General features: G+C 39.4%; 1 protein-coding gene across 2 annotated transcripts in view; it reads right to left on the bottom strand.

Moving 5' to 3' along the window:
• The window catches only part of VPS8 (VPS8 subunit of CORVET complex), a 259,046-nt gene that overhangs the window by 12,738 nt on the left and 225,018 nt on the right, over positions 1-21,290 (bottom strand). For both annotated transcript variants that reach the window (XM_026454890.1, XM_026454891.1), the window contains one exon: positions 17,701-17,754. In XM_026454890.1, the coding sequence (XP_026310675.1) occupies positions 17,701-17,754 (54 nt within the window). The remainder of the gene's footprint in view (positions 1-17,700; positions 17,755-21,290) is intronic.

Below are 21,290 nucleotides of genomic sequence, written 5' to 3' on the forward strand. Positions count from 1 at the left end.
GAAGAATTTGCTAAAATGCTGAAACTTCCTCTGCTTGTGAGATTAAAAAACGGTTGAAATTGGCTGGAAACAACATGGCTGACTGCAGTTTGTACGGAATGAGCTCACTGATGTCACAGCCCAATTTCTACTGCGTATTTCATACTAATTCTTCCCAAACTTGCACTTGAGACCCATGGGGTAGCATGCAAAGATAAACACGCGTCCCTGAGGACTTTCCAGACCTTCTCTTTTCTACTAACCACCTGCTAATCACAGAAGCTACCCCCTGAACCTTTGCTAATAAAATTACTGCCTTAAAGCCAGCATAGGGAGACAGATTTGAGCTGGACTCCTGTCTTCTTGTTAGTCAATTTATAATAAAAAGCAGTTCTTTTCTAAAACTAAAAACAAAAACAAAAACAAAAAACATCCACAGTGTCATAGTGTTGGCTTCTAACGTATCAGGCCAGCAATGCCCCTTTTTCTTGGTAACAATGTGATCTCTGGACATGATGGCTCCCCTTTGCCTTCTGCCTTGAGTGGAGACAGCCTGAGGCTCCCACCAGAAGCAGAGGCTGCTTGTACAGCCTACAGAACCATGAGCAAAATAAACCTATTTTCTTTATAAATTACCCAGCTGTGGGTATTCCCTTATAGCAATACAAGTGGATTAAGATAAATTCCAAATAAAAACTGGTGACAACTATAAAACAAAAACTCCAAGCATTTAAAGACCAAATGAAGAAACTATCCTCCCTACACTATGAAAATTTGGTAAGAAAGATGACTATGGTTTCTGAACCGACTGCTCCCTTCCCCACCTTCACAACTCAGCAAGACAGAACTCCACACTACTGCAACCAAGAACAGCAGGCTCTCTTTATCCCAAGACCACAGCTGGAAGGCTTTCTTCCCAGTAGGAGGAGGACTTTGGTATTTTTCATCCTGCCATCAGCTACGTGTTATTGGAGCTAAGTCCTAGGTGAGTACAGTCAAGAGGTAATGGGGGTTCCCTTCTTCTAGAAGCCTCTACTCATGGAATGGAAGCTCTACCTTGGAGGCTGTGCACTGAAAATCTTTGGTCTCTGATCACCCTTGCCCTGGCTTATGAGTCCAGGAGAGGCAGGTCAGGAGGCTGCTTAGGCTCTCACCTTAGGCTGCTGTCCCTCCCCGCTTCCAACAGCATTCAACTACTAGACCGGGGGATGACAGTCAGCGAAAAGCTTGCCATTGTGCCTACCCCCAGCTCCAGAGCCCCAGCTCAGAAATTTTTCCTTGGGAAAAAAGTAGGTCCTAAAATAAATAACTCCTAGTCTTTTCCCAGAGGAACTGACTTCACTTCAAACTGAATATAGAGAATTTCAGTCCAGGTGTGTTCTTAAGAACAGTGGAGGGCGGCATGCCCAAGATGGCAGAATAGGAACAGCTCCAAAAAAAAGAGAATTTTAGACCAATATCCCCGATGAACATCGATGCAAAAATCCTCAATAAAATACTGGCAAACCGAATCCAGCAGCACATCAAAAAGCTTATCCATCATGATCAAGTGGGCTTCATCCCTGGGATGCAAGGCTGGTTCAACATTCGCAAATCAATAAACGTAATCCAGCATATAAACAGAACCAAAGACAAGAACCACATGATTATCTCAATAGATGCAGAAAAGGCCTTTGACAAAATTCAACAGCCCTTCATGCTAAAAACTCTCAATAAATTCGGTATTGATGGAATGTATCTCAAAATAATAAGAGCTATTTATGACAAACCCACAGCCAATATCATACTGAATGGGCAAAAACTGGAAGTATTCCCTTTGAAAACTGGCACAAGACAGGGATGCCCTCTCTCACCACTCCTATTCAACATAGTGTTGGAAGTTCTGGCTAGGGCAATCAGGCAAGAGAAAGAAATAATGAGTATTCAGTTAGGAAAAGAAGAAGTCAAATTGTCCCTGTTTGCAGATGACATGATTGTGTATTCAGAAAACCCCTTTGTCTCAGTCCAAAATCTCCTTAAGCTGATAAGCAACTTCAGCAAAGTCTCAGGATACAAAATCAATGCGCAAAAATTACAAGCATTCTTATACACCAGTAACAGACAGAGAGCCAAATCATGAATGAACTCCCATTCACAATAGCTTCAAAGAGAATAAAATACCTAGGAATCCAACTGACAAGGGATGTGAAGGACCTCTTCAAGGAGAACTACAAACCACTGCTCAATAAAATCAAAGAGGACACAAACAAATGGAAGAACATACCATGCTCATGGATAGGAAGAATCAATACTGTGAAAATGGCCATGCTGCCCAAGGTAATTTATAGATTCAATGCCATCCCCATTAAGCTACCAATGAGTTTCTTCATAGAAATGGAAAAAACTGCTTTAAAGTTCATATGGAACCAAAAAAGACCCCACATTGCCAAGACAATCCTAAGTCAAAAAACAAAGCTGGAGGCATCACACTACCTGACTTCCAACTGTACTACAAGGCTACAGTAACCAAAACAGCATGGTACTGGCACCAAAACAGAGATATAGACCAATGCAACAGAACAGAGCCCTCAGAAATAATACCACACATCTACAGCCATCTGATCTTTGACAAACCTGAGAAAAACAAGAAATGGGGAAAGGATTCCCTATTTAATAAATGGTGCTGGGAAAATTGGCTAGCCATAAGTAGAAAGCTGAAACTGGATCCTTTCCTTATTCCTTATACTAAAATTAATTCAAGATGGATTAGAGATTTAAATGTTAGACCTAAAACCATAAAAACCCTAGAAGAAAACCTAGGTAATACCATTCAGGACATAGGCATGGGCAAGGACTTCATGTCTAAAACACCAAAAGCAATGGCAACAAAAGCCAAAATTGACAAATGGGATCTAATTAAACTAAAGAGCTTCTGCACAGCAAAAGAAACTACCATCAGAGTGAACAGGCAACCTACAGAATGGGAGAAAAGTTTTGCAATCTACTCATCTGACAAAGGGCTAATATCCAGAACTTATAAAGAACTCAATCAAATTTACAAGAAAAAAACAAACAACCCCATCAAAAAGTGGGCAAAGGATATGAACAGACACTTCTCAAAAGAAGACATTCATACAGCCAACAGACACGTGAAAAAATGCTCATCATCACTCGCCATCAGAGAAATGCAAATCAAAACCACAATGAGATACCATCTCACACCAGTTAGCATGGCAATCATTAAAAAAATCAGGAAACAACAGATGCTGGAGAGGATGTGGAGAAATAGGAACACTTTTACACTGTTGGTGGGACTGTAAACCAGTTCAACCATTGTGGAAGACAGTGTGGTGATTTCTCAAGGATCTAGAACTAGAAATACCATTTGACCCAGTCATCCCATTACTGGGGATATACCCCAAGGATTATAAGTCATGCTGCTATAAAGACACATGCACACGTATGTTTATTGCGGCACTATTCACAATAGCAAAGACTTGGAATCAACCCAAATGTCCATCAGTGACAGACTGGATTAAGAAAATGTGGCACATATACACCATGGAATACTATGCAGCCATAAAAAAGGATGAGTTCGTGTCCTTTGTAGGGACGTGGATGCAGCTGGAAACCATCATTCTCGGCAAACTATCGCAAGAACAGAAAACCAAATACCGCATGTTCTCACTCATAGGTGGGAACTGAACAATGAGCTCACTTGGACACAGGAATGGAAACATCACACACTGGGTCCTATTGTGGGGAGGGGGTGGGGGAGGGATAGCATTAGGAGATATACCTAATGTAAATGACGAGTTAATGGGTGCAGCACACCAACATGGCACATGTATACATATGTAACAAACCTGCACATTGTGCACATGTACCCTAGAACTTAAAGTATAATAATAATAATAATAATAATAATAATAATAATAATAATAATAATAAAAGAACAGTGGAGGTAGTGGTGAAATGCAACTGGGAATAGACTTACGGATTTAATGAAGATACAACCTAGACTATAGGCTGGCTACTTTGCAGAAGAGAACTGAGGAAAAAGACAACTGCAGGAGACCTTGTGAGGTCAGAAGAAATATCAAAACTAGGTCTCAGAAACTATTACTTAAAAGAAACTGCAGGCTGGGCGCGGTGGCTCAAGCCTATAATCCCAGCACTTTGGGAGGCCGAGATGGCGGATCACGAGGTCAGGAGATCAAGACCATCCTGGCTAACACGGTGAAACCCCGTCTCTACTAAAAAAATACAAAAAAAACTAGCCAGGTGAGGTGGCGGGCGCCTGTAGTCCTAGCTACTCAGGAGGCTGAGGCAGGAGAATGGCGTGAACCCGGGAGGCAGAGCTTGCAGTAAGCTGAGATCCGGCCACTGCACTCCAGCCTGGGCGACAGAGCAAGACTCCGTCTCAAGAAAAAACAAAAACAAAAACAAAAACAGAAACTGCAATTTGACTGGATTAGTTTATAGACAATTTATGTCCTAAGGCATTAGTGGAAACAGCAGAGCAATCATCAGGCAATTTGTAGAGCTTAACAGTGGGGTATGGTCAGAGAAAAACAAACAAACAACAACAACAAAATGAGAGCCCAGCCATTCCAAAATGGAATGACAGAGCCCAACCACTGTCATTCCAGGGTGACTGCAGACATACCCAAGGCTACACCTACTTGCGAAACAATATCAGAAGCTTAATATTGTGGAGAAAAATAGACTTTACTAAATTCATCTAGCCAGTCATCAATAACAAGCCCTGGGGGTAGGGGGACCAGTATATAGGGTATACAATATATTTTTCTAAAATGTCCAGTTTCCATTAAAAAGTTATGAGGCATGCAAAGAAACAGGAAAGTATACTCAAACTCCAGGAAAAAAAGCACAAAACAAACTGGAAGAGTAAACAGATGTCAGATTTAACAGAAAAATATTTCAAAATAGTCATTATAAATATCTTCACAGAACTAAAGGAAAGCATGGCTTACAAAGTAAATGAAGGTATGATGACAATATAACATCAATAGAGACAGTATCAATAAAGAGATACAAATTATAAAACAGAATGAATGAAAATTCTGGAGTTGAAAACTACAACTGAAACAAATTCACAAGACAGGCTCAGCGGTTGATTTGAGCTAGCAGAAGAATTGGTGACTTGAAGACAGTTCAGTAGAGATCATACAAGCTGAACAACAGAGAGAAAAATAATGAAGAAAAGTGAACACAGTCGCAGAGAAATGTGGAGTTATCAGCCCATCATATGCATAAAGAGAGGACTAGAAGAGGAGAGAAAGGAGAGGGAAAAGATTTGAATACATTATGGCTAAAATGTTCTACGTTCATTGAAAAACAATAACCTACACATTCAGGAAGCTTAACAAATTCTAAGTAGGATGAAAACAAACAGATCCACAAACAGATACATCATAATAATTTATCTGAAAGTACATAATAATGTAATGCCAAAAGTCAGTAACAATGTGAAAAACTTGAAAACAGCAAGAGAAAAATGACTAGTAATTTATAAAGAACCTCAATAACACTAACAGCAGAAACAATGGAGGCCACATATTCAAAATGCTCAAAGAAAAAACTGCCCACTAAGATTTCTATATCCAGCAAAGCTGGCTTTCAAAAATGAAGGTGACATAAAAACTTTCCCAGCTAAACAAAAACTGAGAGAATTTGTTGATAGGCAGACCTGGCTTATAAGAACTACTAATGCAATTTCTTTGGCATGAAAGCAACTGACTGTGGAGGGTAATTCAAATCCATGTTAAAAAAAAAAAAAAAGGAACTGCAAAAGGTAAGTATGAAATTATAAAATACAGTATAAATGCATATTTGCTTTTTTCTTCTAATAACTTATTTTAAAAAGCAATCATACAAAGTGTGTATAAATGTTGGGCTTATAATATGTGGAAATGTAATATATGTAACATTTGCACAAAGGAGGTGGGTGAAAACAAAGCTTTTACTAAGCTAAGGAAATGACTACAGATGGTAAAGTAAAAATTACAACAACGTATTGTTGCATTTGTAACATTACTAGATGCACTATATCTAACAATGTAACTATATATGTACTATATATTACTAAAGGTACTAAATATATTTTGTTGTATGTGCAATACCACAACAGTGGGGGAAAGGGAATAAAACTATATAGGAGTGTATATATATATAAATGGAATTAAGCTACTTTAAATCAAAAGCTGAATATGTAAAGCTAAGATGCATATGGTAAATCCTAGGCCACCACTAAAAAAAACCTGAAAAACTGTTAATTGTTAAAGACTTCATCAAAAAGATATACAGCACCATTTATTACATTGGGAGTCCTTTCCCCATTGCTTGTTTTTGTTGGCCTTGTCAAAGATCAGGCAGTTGTAGGTTTGAGGCTTTATTTCTGAGTTTTCTATTCTGTGCCATTGATCTATGTATCTGTTTTGTAACAGTACCAAACTGTTTTGGTTACTGTGGCTTTATAGTATAGTTTGAAGTCAGGTAGTGTGATGCCTCCAGCTTTGATCTTTTTGTTTAGCATTGCTGTGGCTGGTTATTCATGGTCTTTTTTTGTTCCACATGAATTTTAGAATAGTTTTTTTCTAATTCTGTGAAGAATTATGTTGGTAGTTTGGTAGGAATAGCACTGACTGTAAATTGCTTTGAGCAGCATGGCCATCTTTATAATATTGATTCTTCCAATCCATGAGCATTGACTGTTTTTCCATGTATATGTGTCATCTCTGATTTCTTTCAGCAATGTTTTGCAGTTCTCTTTTTAGAAGATATCTTGGTTAACTATCTTCCTGGTATTTCATTTCGTTGTGTTTTGTTTTGTGGCTATAGAAAGTGAGATTCTGTTCTTGATTTCATTCTCAGCCTGAACACTGTTGGTATATAGAAATGCTACTGATTTTTGTACATTGACTTTGTATCCTGAAACTTTATTAAAGTCATTTATCAGTTCGAGGAGCCTTTGGCAGAGTCTTTAGGATGTTCTAGGTATAGAATCATATTATCAATGAAGAAAGATCGTTTGACTACGTTGTTTCCTATTTGGATGCCTTTTATTTCTTTCTCTTGCCTGACTGCTCTGGCTAGGACTTCCAATACAATGTTGAATAGGAGTGGTTAGAGTGGACATTCTTGTCTTGTTGCGGTTTTCAAAGGGAGTGGTTCGAGCTTTTGGCTGTTCAGTATGATGTTGGCTGTGCGATCTGTCAAAGATGGCTCTTATTATTTTGAGGTATGTTCCTTTGATGCCTAGTCTGTTGAGGGTTTTCATCATGAAGGGATGTTGGATTTCAATGAAAGCCTTTTCTGCATATATAGAGATGATCATATTGTTTTTGCTTTTGAATCTGTTTATGTGCTGAATCACATTTATTCATTTGCATATGTTGAACCAATCTTGTATACCAGGAATAATGCCTAGCTGATTGTGGTGAGTTAACTTTTTGATGTGCTGCTGGATTTGGTCTGCTGGTATTTTGTTGAGGATTTTTGCATCTATGTTTATCAGGGATATTGGCCTGAAGTTTTCTTTCTTCATCGTGTCTCTGCCAGATTTTGGTATTAGGTTGATGCTGGCTTCACGGAATGAGTTAAGGAGGAGTCCTTCCTCAATATTTTGGAATACTTTCAGTAGGACTGGTACCAGTTCTTCTTTTGGTAGAAAGAAGTATAATTCGACAGAACTTGGCTGTGACTCCATCTGGTCTAGTGCTTTTTTTGGTTGGTGGGTTTTTTATTACTGATTCCATTTTAGAGCTTAATAATGGTTTATGCAGAGTTACAATATATTCTGGATTCAATCTTATGAGATTCTGTATGTTTCCAGGAATTTATCCATTTCCTCTAGAATTTCTAATTTGTGTGTATAGAGTTGTTCCTGATATTCTGAGGATCTTTTCTATTTCTGTGGGATCAGCTGTAATGTCATCTTTGTCATTTCTGATTGTATTTATTTGGATCTTCTCTTTTTTCTTTGTTAACCTAGCTAGTGGTTTATCAATGTAGTTTATTTTTTCAAAGAACCAAGTCTTGGTTTCATTCACTGACCCTTAGCAAATAATTTTTTGCTAAGTCTCCAAAAGCAATTGCAACAAGAGCAAAAACAGACAAGCGGGACCTAATTAAACTAAAGAGCATCTGCACAGCAAAAAAAGCAAAAACAAAAGCAAAAATACACACAAAACAACAACAACAACAAAACTATCAAGAAAGCAAACAGACAACCTACTGAACAGGAGGAGATATTCTCAAACGATGCATCCAACAAAGACCTAATATCCAGACTCTATACGGAGCCAAAATAATAAGCAAAAACCAAATAACCGAATTAAAAAATGAGCAAAGATCATGAGCAGACATTTCTCAAAAGAAGACATAAAAGTGGCCAAAAAGCATATGAAAAAATGCTCAGGATCACTAATCATCAGAGAAATGCAAATCAAAACCACAATGAAATACCATCTCACACCATCAGGATGGCTATTATTCACAATAGCAAAGACATGTAATCAACCCAAATGTCCATCAATGATAGACTGCATAAAGAAATCTGGTACACATGGAATACTATACAACTATAAAAAAGAATGAAATTACATCCTTTGCAGTAACACAGATGAGCTAGTGGCCACAATCCTAAGCAAATTAACACAGAACAGAAAATAAAATACCACATGTTCTCACTTATAAGTGAGAGCTAAACATTGAGCACACATGGAGATAAATATGGGAACAATAGACCCTATGGAATACTAGAGTGTGGGGGGTACTATGTTCACTACCTGGGTGACAGGATTCACACACTAAACCTTAGCATCACTCAATATTCCCATGTAACAAATCTGCACATATATACCCTATATCTAAAATAAAATTTGAAAAAAAGATACACAAATGGAAAATAAACATATGAGTCAACAGACACTCATCATCCTATATCATCAGGGAATTGTGAATTTAAGAAAATGAGCTACCACTGCGTACCTATTAGAATGGCTAAAATTCAAAACACTGACGCCACCACACCACCAAATGCTGGTGAGGATGTGGAGCAACGGGAACTCTCATTCACTGCTGCTGGGAATGTAAAATGGCACAGCCACTTTGGCAGACAGTTTGGCAATTTAAAAAATGTAAAGATAGTCTTACCATATAATCCAGCAATCACGGTCCTAGGTATTTACATAAATGAGTTGAGATGCCCACACAAAATCCTACACATGGATATTTACTGCAGCTTGAGTCACAACTGTCAAAACGTAGAAGCAACTAGGATGTCCTGCAGTAGGTGAATGGATAAACAAATTATAGTCCAAGCAGACAATGGAGTATTACTCAGTGATAAAAAGAAAAGAGCTATTAAGCCATGAAGACACTGAGGAACCCTAACTGCTGACTGCTGAGTGAAAGATGCCAATTTAGAAAGCCTACCTACTATGAAATTACATGCCATTCTAGAAAAGGCAAAACTATGGATACAGTAAAAGGATTAGTAGTTGCCGAAAGTTTGGGGAGAAAGCAGGATACATAGGTGGAGCACAGGGATTTGGAGGGCAGTGAAGCCATTCTGTACGATGGTGTAATGGTGGATACATTTCACTATACATTTATCAGAACTCACAGAATATACAAGAGAAAGAGTGAACCCTAATGTAAACCATGGACTTTAGTTAATAATAACGTATTAATATTGCCTCATCAATTAGAACAAGTGTATCGGATCGATGCAAGATGTTAATAATAGGGGCAACTGTGGGGATGGGGAGGGAAAGTGAACATATGGGAACTCTGTGCTTACTGCTCTACGTTTCTGTAAACCTAAAACTACGGTACTCCTAAAAAATAAAGGCTATTAATTACAAAAATTATTAGCAAAATCAAAATGCTTACTGGACAACCAAATTTTGGTTAAGCTTCTTTCCTTTCCCCAAGCCCCTAAACTCTGACCCAGAGTACAGAATCTCTCCTTTCATAGTTGCGTCTGAGAATCAGCTGACCACAAGGAAAAGCATCTCTGATCAGCTGTCCATTCCCTCCACCCACTCCTTCACACCTGGTTCTTTCTAGCATTGTTTACCCACCCCCTCTTAGGAAATAAATTTCCTTTCTGTGTGATCTTTGAGACCCTTGCAGATCTTATGGTTGGAGCGTTCCCCTTACTGCAATAGCCCCCTCACCTCTACTGCAGTGATTCTTCTGAATCAAATCTCTTCTTACATAAATCCAGATTTTTCTTTGAAAGACAATACATTCTGTTAGTTTTGGCTGTTTAGTTAGTTTTAACTAAAATCATTCACCACATCAGTGAACATGCAACTTGGTTTTTTTTAAAAAAAAAAAAAAAAACAAAACACAAAGTCTTACTCTGTTGTCTAGGCTGGAGTGCAATGGCATGATCTCAGCTCACTGCAACCTCTGCCTCCCGGGTTCAAGCGATTCTCCTGCCTCAGCCTCCTGAGTAGCCTGGATTACAGGTGCCCACCATCACGCCTGGCTAATTTTTGTATTTTTAGTAGAGATAGGGTTTCACCATGTTGGTCAGGCTGGTCTTGAATTCCTGACTTCACGTGATCTGCCCGCCTCGGCTTCCCAAAGTGCTGGGAATACAGGCATCAGCCACCAAGCCCGGATGCAACTTGTTTTTAATACAATTATAGGCTCGTAAGATTTTAATGCTTCAAGGGATCTAAAAATCAACTAGTCCCAACTCTGACCAATGGCAGGAGCTTTAAGCAATAGATATCCTGTCACTGACCAAACACCTCTAGTAGTAGGTAATGTAGTGTCACTCAAGATAGCTTGTTCTGCCGTTACGAAATTCTCATATCAAGCTGACATTTCCATTCACACAGTAGCTACCCACAGGTACCAGTTCTGTCCTCTCAACAATTAAGGACGTCTATGCTTTCTTCCAGTTACTGTCCTCCAGATCACTGCCCTCCAGGTGTCTAAAGGCAACTAGACTCCAGCTTCTTCACATCCATAAAAAGGCATCTGTCTTGCTGAGGTTTTCAACTCTGCTGATACAAAAACAAAGATTGAATCATGTTCTCTGTTTCCTTTAATTGTGGGGGTGCTCAGTAGAGGCAATGAAGTCATATTTGGAGTCCTATTAAGACAAATACTCTAGAGAAGAAGCATCTATATCCATCAAGGGCTATCATTTTGTTGTTATGAGAACTCGCATCTTTGCAGGAAAGAGTTAGGGGTGAGGCATCAAAAGGTGAATGTATCTTTATTTTATTTAAGCCTCCATCAAATGATGGCTAGAAAATGCTGCATCTATCTCAGTGTTTTCTTCATTTCATGTTTCCCTTGACTTTTGTGAAACTACCAACCAGCCATTCTTAGGGCCAGTCAGCTCAGACACTGTGGCCAGCTTTTCTGGTTGTTATGGAAACAGTGGCTTTGTGAGGCTTTTTCCCTTAAAAAAAAAAAAGTCAACCTGTAATTCAACAAAAATTATGAGCAAGTATAGCTATCTATATTGCTGACATGAGCAGCAAGACTGGGAATTGGTTATAAACACCTTACTTCGTAAGAACACCTGGAACAACCACCAAAAAAAAAAAAAAAAAAAACAGCCAGGCATGGTGGCTCATGCCTATAATCCCAGTTCCTCAGGAGGCTGAGGTGGGACAATCACTTGAACCCAGGAGTCTGAGGCTGCAGTGAGCTATGACTGTGCCACTGCACTCCAGCCTGGGCAACCCAGTGAGACACCGTCTCTTAAAAAACTCCAAAAATCAGCTCCAAATTCTTATAACCTACCTGAATACTTAACAAACTGAAAATCAACTTCTGAGAGGCTTGGCTATGACATCCACCAGTTCAGTCACCATTAACATGTAAATGTGCTGAGAGAAGGAACTGTATTTCTTCACTGTCCTTTGTCCCTCTGAACCCTGGCACCTAACAGAGGCTTGCGGAGTATCTACTGAATGGACTCACAGAACTACTGGAAAGGCTTTCCACTGTCTCATTCCCTGTGCATTGTCCCTAACTGGAAGAAGTTACTTTGAGGAGAACAGCTGTGGATCCTCCAGTGGCACCAGCAGCCTGAGGATAGTCTTCAGCCAGAGCACCTGGCCCCTCAGCTTCTGCAAACACACTGGCAGAAAAAGCCGATCTAAAACCAGGAGTTGCTCAGAGAAGTAACCATATACCTGTGATCAAGGCATAAGACAAAATGCTTTCTCTAGTTATCATAAATGTAACAGACCCAACTTTTCTGTGAAAATTCTTGGTTGGTGTTTCTTTGGTAGTTAAGAAGAGATGCATCATAGCTGAGTGGTGTCTGATGCTGCCCCGAACTAACACTTCTGATCTACCTTAAACACTGTCAACACCTCCATTTGGATCTATCCTGGGGAACTCACTGCAATGGGTTTTATGTCAATTTTTATCTGAAGGCAATGATTCCTGATTTTTAAATTTCTGGTCATACATGATCAAACACTAAAGGTCCTAGGGAACCATGTGTATCTTCCAACTCCGTTACTGAAACTATCAATTAGAGCCCACTAAGAAGAAATTTTATATAAAGTAAATATATGCCAATTTTATATACAATAAATATTGCCAATCTAAAGCTTTTGTAAAGAATATCTATAATGCAAAATGCTAGTAAAAGATACATGTTGTAGGTCGGGCATGGTGGTTCATGCCTGTAATCCCAGCACTCTGGGAAGTTGAGGTCAGGAGTCTGAGACCAGTCTGGCCAACACGGTGAAACTCCTTCTCTCCTAAAAATACAAAAAAATTAGCTGGGTGTGGTGGTGTGTGCTTGTCCCAGCTACTCGGGAGGCTGAGGCAGGAGAACTGCTCGAACCTGGGAGGCGGAGGTTGCAGTGAGTCAAGATCACACCACTGCACTCCAGGCTGGGTGACTCCATCTCAAAAAAAAAAAAAAAAAAAGGAAAAAAAAAGATACATGTTGTGGAATGTGAAGCACACTCTGACATGCAGCGGCAGAGTGGAACAGTGACATTCTAAAGAGTGACTCCTACATGAAATACCTAAAAAGAAGCCCCAGGAAGTTAGCAGAGTCCTACAGAACATGACTCTGGTTTCCTTAGCACTTGAATCCAGCTCTTGGTAGGGCCAATATTGACAGCAGAGTCACCAAACACTTCCTTCAGTTATCGGTCAACAGAGACTTTTTAGCTAAATCAAGAACATTACTGCTTCCTTTGTGTTTCCTACACATGTCACTTTGGCAGTCGCTCTGTTCAACAGACACTACTGCTGCTTCCATCTGTCAATGCAACTTTGGGAAGAGAGACTGTAGCTCAAGGATAAGAACCAGAATATATACATAGATGTACATGAGCATACAAGCATATCAGCACAAAAATATATACCCAACTAAGGAAGTAATAATTAGGTGTTGAGTTTCACACTGATCTTCAGGTAAATCTCTCTCCAAGTACTGCTGATTCAATAAGGAACTGGCCATGCCTGGGAGACAAGCCTGAAACAATAATGATGTTTCATTTATTTTTCCTCTAGTCATCAGAGCCAGAAATTTCTTTTCCCCCCTCACTTCTCATAAACAACCAGGGAGTCCTATGAAATGTCTTTCGTGTATCTCTCATTTATTCAACAACGAACGAGTGACTACTTTGTTCTACACTTAGGGATACAACCTGTAAACAAGACTGACGTGGTTACCGCTCTGCCCTCACGAGGCATATGGCCTAATGGGAGATGGGCATTAAGTAGAGAGGCAACCTCAACCCATCCAGGTATTGGTAGGGACTAATTCAGGGTGCTATGAGCTCAGGGAAGGAAGGACACTTACTCAGATTTAAGGAGAGTGTCAGGGTTTTCTGAGAGAAAAAATAGCTAATATTTGAATTCATCTAATCTCTTTACTCCATTAAGATAGCCTAGGGTTAGGACCTTTTTTCTTGCCTGGACAAATATCTTACTCTTCTAATTGGTCCTCCTGCTTTTAATCTTACCTTTGCTGGAAACCTTATCGTCAAGATAGAAAGCAAACTTCACAGACTGGGGTTCTTTGTGGTCTGAATCCCTATTTATCTTTTACCAGACTTCTCCATGTTTTCATATTATATGGAAGACATGCAGAACCACTCCCATTTCCTACAATGTGTTATACTCACCTCCATCTGCCTAGGTTACCATTTCTCTTGTTTCTTAAGACCAGGTCAAACTTTACCTTTGCGGGGAAGCCTTTCCTGACCCCTAATCTGGGATGGCCACCCACTACAATACGTATTTTCAAGTAAGTATAGATGGCATAAACAGCGTGATAATAAGTATGTGCTATTTACTTTTGGGCTTCAACTCAGGAATGGTCAATGGCCCAAATTAAGAATCTATATTTCAGGAGAGGCCAGCTAACATGAACTCCACAAGGCAGCCACTCAAAAAAGTTCTTCAGCTATTCTATGTTCACCAACACTAAGACTTGGCTCATTAGCTTAAAAATGGAAATATTTTTATTGGTGAAAGTAATGACCTGTTAACCACCATGGTGAATATTGGAAATGGACTCTCATTGATAAAGTAAAAGATATTTGAGATATGTATATTGAATAAAATATTTTAGAGAGTCCCAACTTTTACATAAACCAGGAATAAGTCTGCATCTGATCGCGAAGGAATGCTGCCCGGGCCACTTGTATCCAGTCATTGGCTTAGGAAGCGTCTGTTTGCCTGATGCCGATTCTAAGAGTAACAGAATCCTGCTTCTGTAATGTCACACCCCTTACAAGAAGTCAGACACCTAAAATGACAAAGAGCTGGGACATTACTCAGTTTGAAAAATGGGTTGCAGAACCTATTTCTAAATGAGTATTTATTTAATAAATGCCTATATACACGGCAGAATTTGCTCTCACTCTAATGTGATAACGGTGTTGTAAGGGAGCAGCTAACCATTCCTCAAAGTTCTTCATGGAGGTTTCTGCCATAAAGAACGTAAGAACTGCACTAAGTTAGCCTAGTCATCTCAGAATAGCCTTGGCGCCTTCACAGAACCCTGTGCACCTTCCATGGTATGTGTCAAGGTGTATGGTAACTGTCGGTTTACCTGTCTACTTTTCTCAATAAATGCTGAGGCCTTTGAGAACAGGACCTCATCTCTAGTTCACTGTTTATCTCAGTAACCAGCGTAACAAAATACAGCTGGCTGGGCGTGGTGGCTCATGCCTGTAATCCCAGCACTTTGGGAGGCCGACGCGGGTGGCTCACGAAGTCAGTAGATTGAGACCATCATGGCCAACTTGGTGAAATCCCGTCTCTACTGAAAATACAAAAAAATTAGCTGGGTGTGGTGGTGGGTGCCTGCAGTCCCAGGTACCCAGGAGACTGAGGCAAGAGAATCCTTGAACCCAGGAGGCGGAGGTTGCAGTGAACTGAGATTGTGCCACTGCACTCTAGCCTGGGCAACAGAGTGAGACACTGTCTCAAAAAAAAAAAAAAGATAGTCGCTCACGCCTGTAATCCCAGCACTTTGGGAAGCCAAGGCAGATGGATCATGAGGTCAGGAGTTCGAGACCAACATGGTGAAACCTCATCTCTACTAAAAATACAAAAACTGGCTGTGTGTGGTGGTGCATCCCTGTAGTCCCAGCTACTCAGGAGGCTGAGGCAGCAGAATCGCTTGAACCCGGGAGGCGGAGGTTGCAGTGACCTGAGATCGTGCGACTCTACTCCAGCCTGGGCGACAGAGGGAAACTCCATCTCAAAAAAAAAAAAAAAAAAAGAAAGAAATACAGTCATCCCTTGGTATCTGTGGGGAATTTACTCCAGGACCTCCTGTGGATGCCAAAATCCATGGATGCTCAAGTCCTTTAAAATGGCATGGTATTTGCATATAACCAGTGCACATCCTCCCATATACTTTAAATCATCTTTAGATTACTTATAATACCTAATACAATGTAAATAGTTGTACTGTTTTTTATTGTTGTATCATTATTTTTTATCATTTTCCCCCCCATATATCTTCAATCTGTGGTTGGCTGAATCCACAGATGCAGAACCCACAAATGTGAAGAGTAGACTATACTTGCTGAATGAACAATATTATACAAGCAGCATGATAAAGTAAGAGGACATCTGATTAGGAGCCGGGAGACCTACATTTTAATACTAGTGTCAACAACAGCTTGAGTACTTACTATATGTCAAACACAATGTTAGACTCTTAAACAGTAGAGTATTTCATTTAATCTTCAGGACAATTCTGAGAGTAGCATCACTATTTTACATAAGATGAAACAGAGGGGCCATAAGTAGAAGAGTAAATCTTTGAACCCAAGTCTAGTGGTATCCAAAGCACATGCTTGACATCACTATGTTAGAAGTGTATTCCATAGCTAACACTGGAGAGCCAAGACAAAACATTGGAACCCCTCTGGATTCCCATTTCCTCATCTATTTACTGAGTGAGACTAAAATGACAGGCCTCCCCACTCTTCGCATTACAGTGTGATGGTTCTAAGTATCAACAGTCATTGCCTCAGTCTCGCCTGCCCCTACTGCCTTGACAAGCGTGAAAGAGGATTTTTATGTGCAGTGTGTCATAGGCCTTTTCAGACAACATATTTTGTTTTTAGACTCTTCTCTTCTGAAAAAGTCTCAGGGGATTCTGAAGTCAGAGGAGGGGGACCCATTTTTGGAACATTGCTTTGAAGCTAAAACCTGCTGTTAGTCAACAGAGCCAGCAGGTGGTTACTTTTGCTCTACATTCCTTCACTGATACGGATGCTGGCTGAAATGGTAAAAAGGGACAGGGAAAAAAAACACTTTGACTATTAGAGAAAGAAAAATGATGAAAGAAACGAGCAGAAATGTCAATTTGTTTACCATGTTTCAACCGCACTTTTGCAGCTGGATAAAGGAAAAGATTTTAGTGGTTCTCTTGACATCATCTATGCATTGCTCAGATAGGGTGTAAAACAGTCAGACCCTATCTGTGGTCACAAAGCTTACAGTCAGGAACTGAAGCGGCACACATGAGGCTCTCTTCTGCCAGTATTTACTGAAGACCTTCTCATGTGCTGTTAATATCTCAGGCCAGTTTTTTAGGCACAGCTCTGTAGAAGTAAAGCACATTTTTTTTTTTTTTTTTTTTGAGACAGAGTTTCACTCTTGTTGCCCAGGCTAGAGTGCAGTGGCTTAATCTCGACTCACTGCAACCTCTGCCTCCTGGGTTCAAGTGACTCTCCTGCCTCAGCCTCTGGAGTAGCTGGGATTACAGGCATGCACCACCACGCCTAGCTAATTTTCTATTTTTAGTAGAGATGGGGTTTCATCATGTTGGCCAGGCTGGTCTTGAACTCCGGACCTCAGATGATCCGTCCACCTCAGCTTCCCAAAGTGCTGGGATTACAGGTGTGAGCCACTGCACCCGGCCGAAGTAAAGCACATTATTAAGACAAACTATATAGCTTTCCTCTGAATATCTTTCACTTGCTACCATGATACCATGCCTGGTATAGAAGATGGAAATTCTAGAAACGGATAGTTGCTAGGAGACATGTCAAAACCCAACTTGGCTTCTCTGGACGAGCCAAGAAGGCCTGGAGACATGTCATTAAAGCATCTAATCAGAAACAATCCTGGAGAGCATTAAGATGATTAAAAATCACTGCCATGTTGAGAATATTGTTCCACATAGGAGAATAAACATGCAGAAGAGGAACTGGTTTTTTGCCTTTATTAAAACAAACTCACCTTTTTAGCAGTGGGATCCCCTTTGGACTGATGATATGATGGAGACATTTTTACCTGGAAGAAAAAGGCAAACATTTTAATACCCTTTCAGTTATAGTCTAGTTTTGTTTGACCCACATTCAAAATAATTCAACTAGAATTGGTATAACTAAGATAAAACAGACATTTCCAGAGGAAATTAATTGAGTAACAGATTTTTTCTTACGCCCCCTTGAAATTTTTCTGGAGATCAAAAAATCAGTAGTGACCCAAGAGAAAAATATGATTTGGGTAAGAAAAGTGGAACAGATGGTCTAGATGGGTTTTAACCAAATGGTGAGGGACTAAATAGATCTTTGGTGATCATGTTAAACAAATGAAGTAATAAATGATCAGCATTTCTTGCAGAAGGTGACTCAAAATCTCTATTGTGATGTAATATCCCTTTGAAGCAAAGCATGGACAGAAGAGTTTGATAATAGTGAAGGATTTAGAAAAAGTATCAGCCAAACCATAATAAGACGATGTTTAGTCCAAGGAAGAAAAGATAATGGTACAGAAATATCTTTAAATATTTGAAAAGCTGAAATATAGGGATTTCAGATTAGATAAATGAAAAAGACCCAAATACATGCTGCCTACAAGAAATACCATTTAAATATGAAGGCTCAAATAGGTTAAAAGGAAAAGGATGAGACAATATACCATGATAGCATTAGATTTTTTTTATTATTATTTATTTATTGTTTTTGAGACAGAGTTTCGCTTCTGTTGCCCAGGCTGGAGTGCAATGGCATGATCTTGGCTCACTGCAACCTCTGCCTCCCAGGTTCAAGTGATTCTCCTGCCTCAGCCTCCCAAGTAGCTGGGATTACAGGCATGCACCACCACGCCTGGCTAATATTTTGTATTTAGTAGAGATCACCTGACCTCAGGTGATCTGCCTGTCTTGGCCTCCTAGAGTGCTGGGATTACAGGCATAACCAACCGTGCCTGGCCGATAGCACTAGATTTTAGAGCAAAGACTACTATCAGGTACAAAAAGGGTCATCCCATAATAATAAAGGGGTCAATTCATCAGAAAGATACAACAATGCTAACCATCTGTGCACCTAATAGCTTAAAAATACATGACACAGGCCGGGCGCCGTGGCTCAAGCCTGTAATCCCAGCACTTTGGGAGGCCGAGATGGGTGGATCACAAGGTCAGGAGATCGAGACCATCCTGGCTAACATGGTGAAACCCCATCTCTACTAAAAAATACAAAAAACTAGCCGGGCGAGGTGGCAGGCGCCTGTAGTCCCAGCTACTCGGGAGGCTGAGGCAGGAGAATGGCATAAACCCGGGAGGTGGAGCTTGCAGTGAGCTGAGATTCGGCCACTAAACTCCAGCCTGGGTGACAGAGCGAGACTCCGTCTTCAAAAAAAAAAAAAAAAAATACATGATGCAATCATGCAAAGAACTATGCTGAGTGAAAGAAGTCAGATAAAAAAGTATATCTATTTTATAGTTTCATTAATCTAAAATTCAAGAAAATGCAAAGTAATCTACTGTTTAGTTTGTAAAGATAATCAGTGGTTGCCAGGGAACAGGAGGGAGGGATTAAGCAAATTTTTGGTGGTGATGGGTAGAGTCATTATCTTGACTGTGGTGACAGATTCATGAATGTATACATATGTCAAATTTATATACTTTACATATGTCCAGTTTATATCAGTTATTACACCTCAATAAAGCATTTAAAGAAATTTGAAGTGTATAACTAAAGCAGTGGTTAGAAGAATTTACAGCCCATATGTTATTTTGGAAAACAAGAAAGGTTTAAAATAAAGGATCCAAATTTCCAATTTAGGGAACTAGAAAGAGATCAAAGTAAAACCAAACTAAGTAGGGAAGAAGTAAATAATAAGCAGCAAAAATCAATGAAATAAAAATAAAAATAACCAAGAAAATTATCAGAGTCAAAATTGGTCCTTTGAAAAGATAAATAAAATTGATAATCTACTATGGAGCTTGATCAAGAAAAGGAGACTATAAATTACCAGTATCAGCAATGAAAGAGGATATATTACAACATGCAACATCATTTACAGATATTTAAAAGATAGTAAGAGCCTTTTGTGAATAATTTTATGCCAATAAGCTTGACAAATTAAATGAAAAGGATACATTCCTTAAAAACAGAACTTACACAAATGGACCCAAAACAGAAAATATGAATAGCCTTATATCTATTAAATTCAATTTGTTATCAAACATCCTTTTGCAATGAAAATTCATAGCCCACAGGGTTTCAGCAGTGAATTCTAGCAAAAATATTAAATATACAGAGACCAGAATATCTACTTGTTAATTTACAGGGGTTAGTCCATTCTCATGGTGCTATTAAAAAATTCCTGTGACTGGGTAATTTATAAAGAAAAGAGGTTTGATTGACTCAGTTCCACATGGCTGGGAAGGCTTCAGGAAACTTACAATCATGGCAAAGGGGAAGCAAATACATCCTTCTTTACAAGGCAGCAGGAGAGAGAAGTGCCAAGCAAAAGGGGAAAAGCCCCTTATAAAACCATCAGATCTCATGAGAACTCACCCACTATCACAAGAACAGCATGAGGGTAATCGGCCCCATGACTCAATTACCTCCCACCAGGTCCCCTTCCTGACACATGGAGACTACGGGAACTACAATTCAAGATGAGATTTGTGTGGGGACATGGCCAAACCATATCAAGGGCAAAATATAATTATTACTGTAAGTAGTTCAATGGATACTAGATACTATCTGACTAGAATGAGGTACTGGTAAACAGTTACAAGATCTCAAGCCCCTTTCAACTCTAATTATAAGAGACTATAATATAGATGATAAAGATATTTCCTATTACCGTCGCATCGCTATTCAAGAAGGACCACGCTGCAGGTTTTGTTTAACCTTTCTGATTTTAAGAATAACTTTAGGAAACACACTTCAGCTCAACAATCAAAACTGCTAGCTGTCCAGACTGTCCTTTCAGATTTAGTAGATCTGCAAAAATTAGACTTGACAGTCTTTGCTGTAACATACCATGACATTCATACTCTGGAATTCACTCCAGATGTACGATGTAGCTTGCTAAAAATGATCCAATTTTAACTTCTGGTATGCTCTTTTTGAAAAGGGAAAAAACAGATTTTCAAAGCAAAGTAGATATTTAAGCTTAAAAAAGTGACCTCATGAAAGAACCTGCAGACTTTTAGAAACAAGCCAAGAATTAGATGTGCTGGTGGACAATTTATTGGAGAAGGCTGTTCTCTACAGATTAAGTCAGAACATGTTTGAAGTGGCAACAGAAGTGGTCCAGCATCCCTCATGAAAGGCCTTATTTTTTCACTTAACAGGATTCCTTCTGGAAATGCCTCAGGCAATGAAGCTTAAAAGAAACACTTTAAATCCAGGTTTGCAGACACTAGATCTGGGGATATGGATGATATACTAGGCTAGGGCCTTAATAATGCTGAACCTTTTGTGATCTTTGTTAATAAAATGATACCTGACTTAATGAAACAATCTGAGCTGAAGTTTAAAAGCAATATGAATTTTTCTTCATCATCTCATTTTTCGTTTTTTTTT

The sequence above is a fragment of the Piliocolobus tephrosceles genome, chromosome 2, assembly GCF_002776525.5.
Source record: "Piliocolobus tephrosceles isolate RC106 chromosome 2, ASM277652v3, whole genome shotgun sequence".
NCBI lineage: Eukaryota > Metazoa > Chordata > Mammalia > Primates > Cercopithecidae > Piliocolobus > Piliocolobus tephrosceles.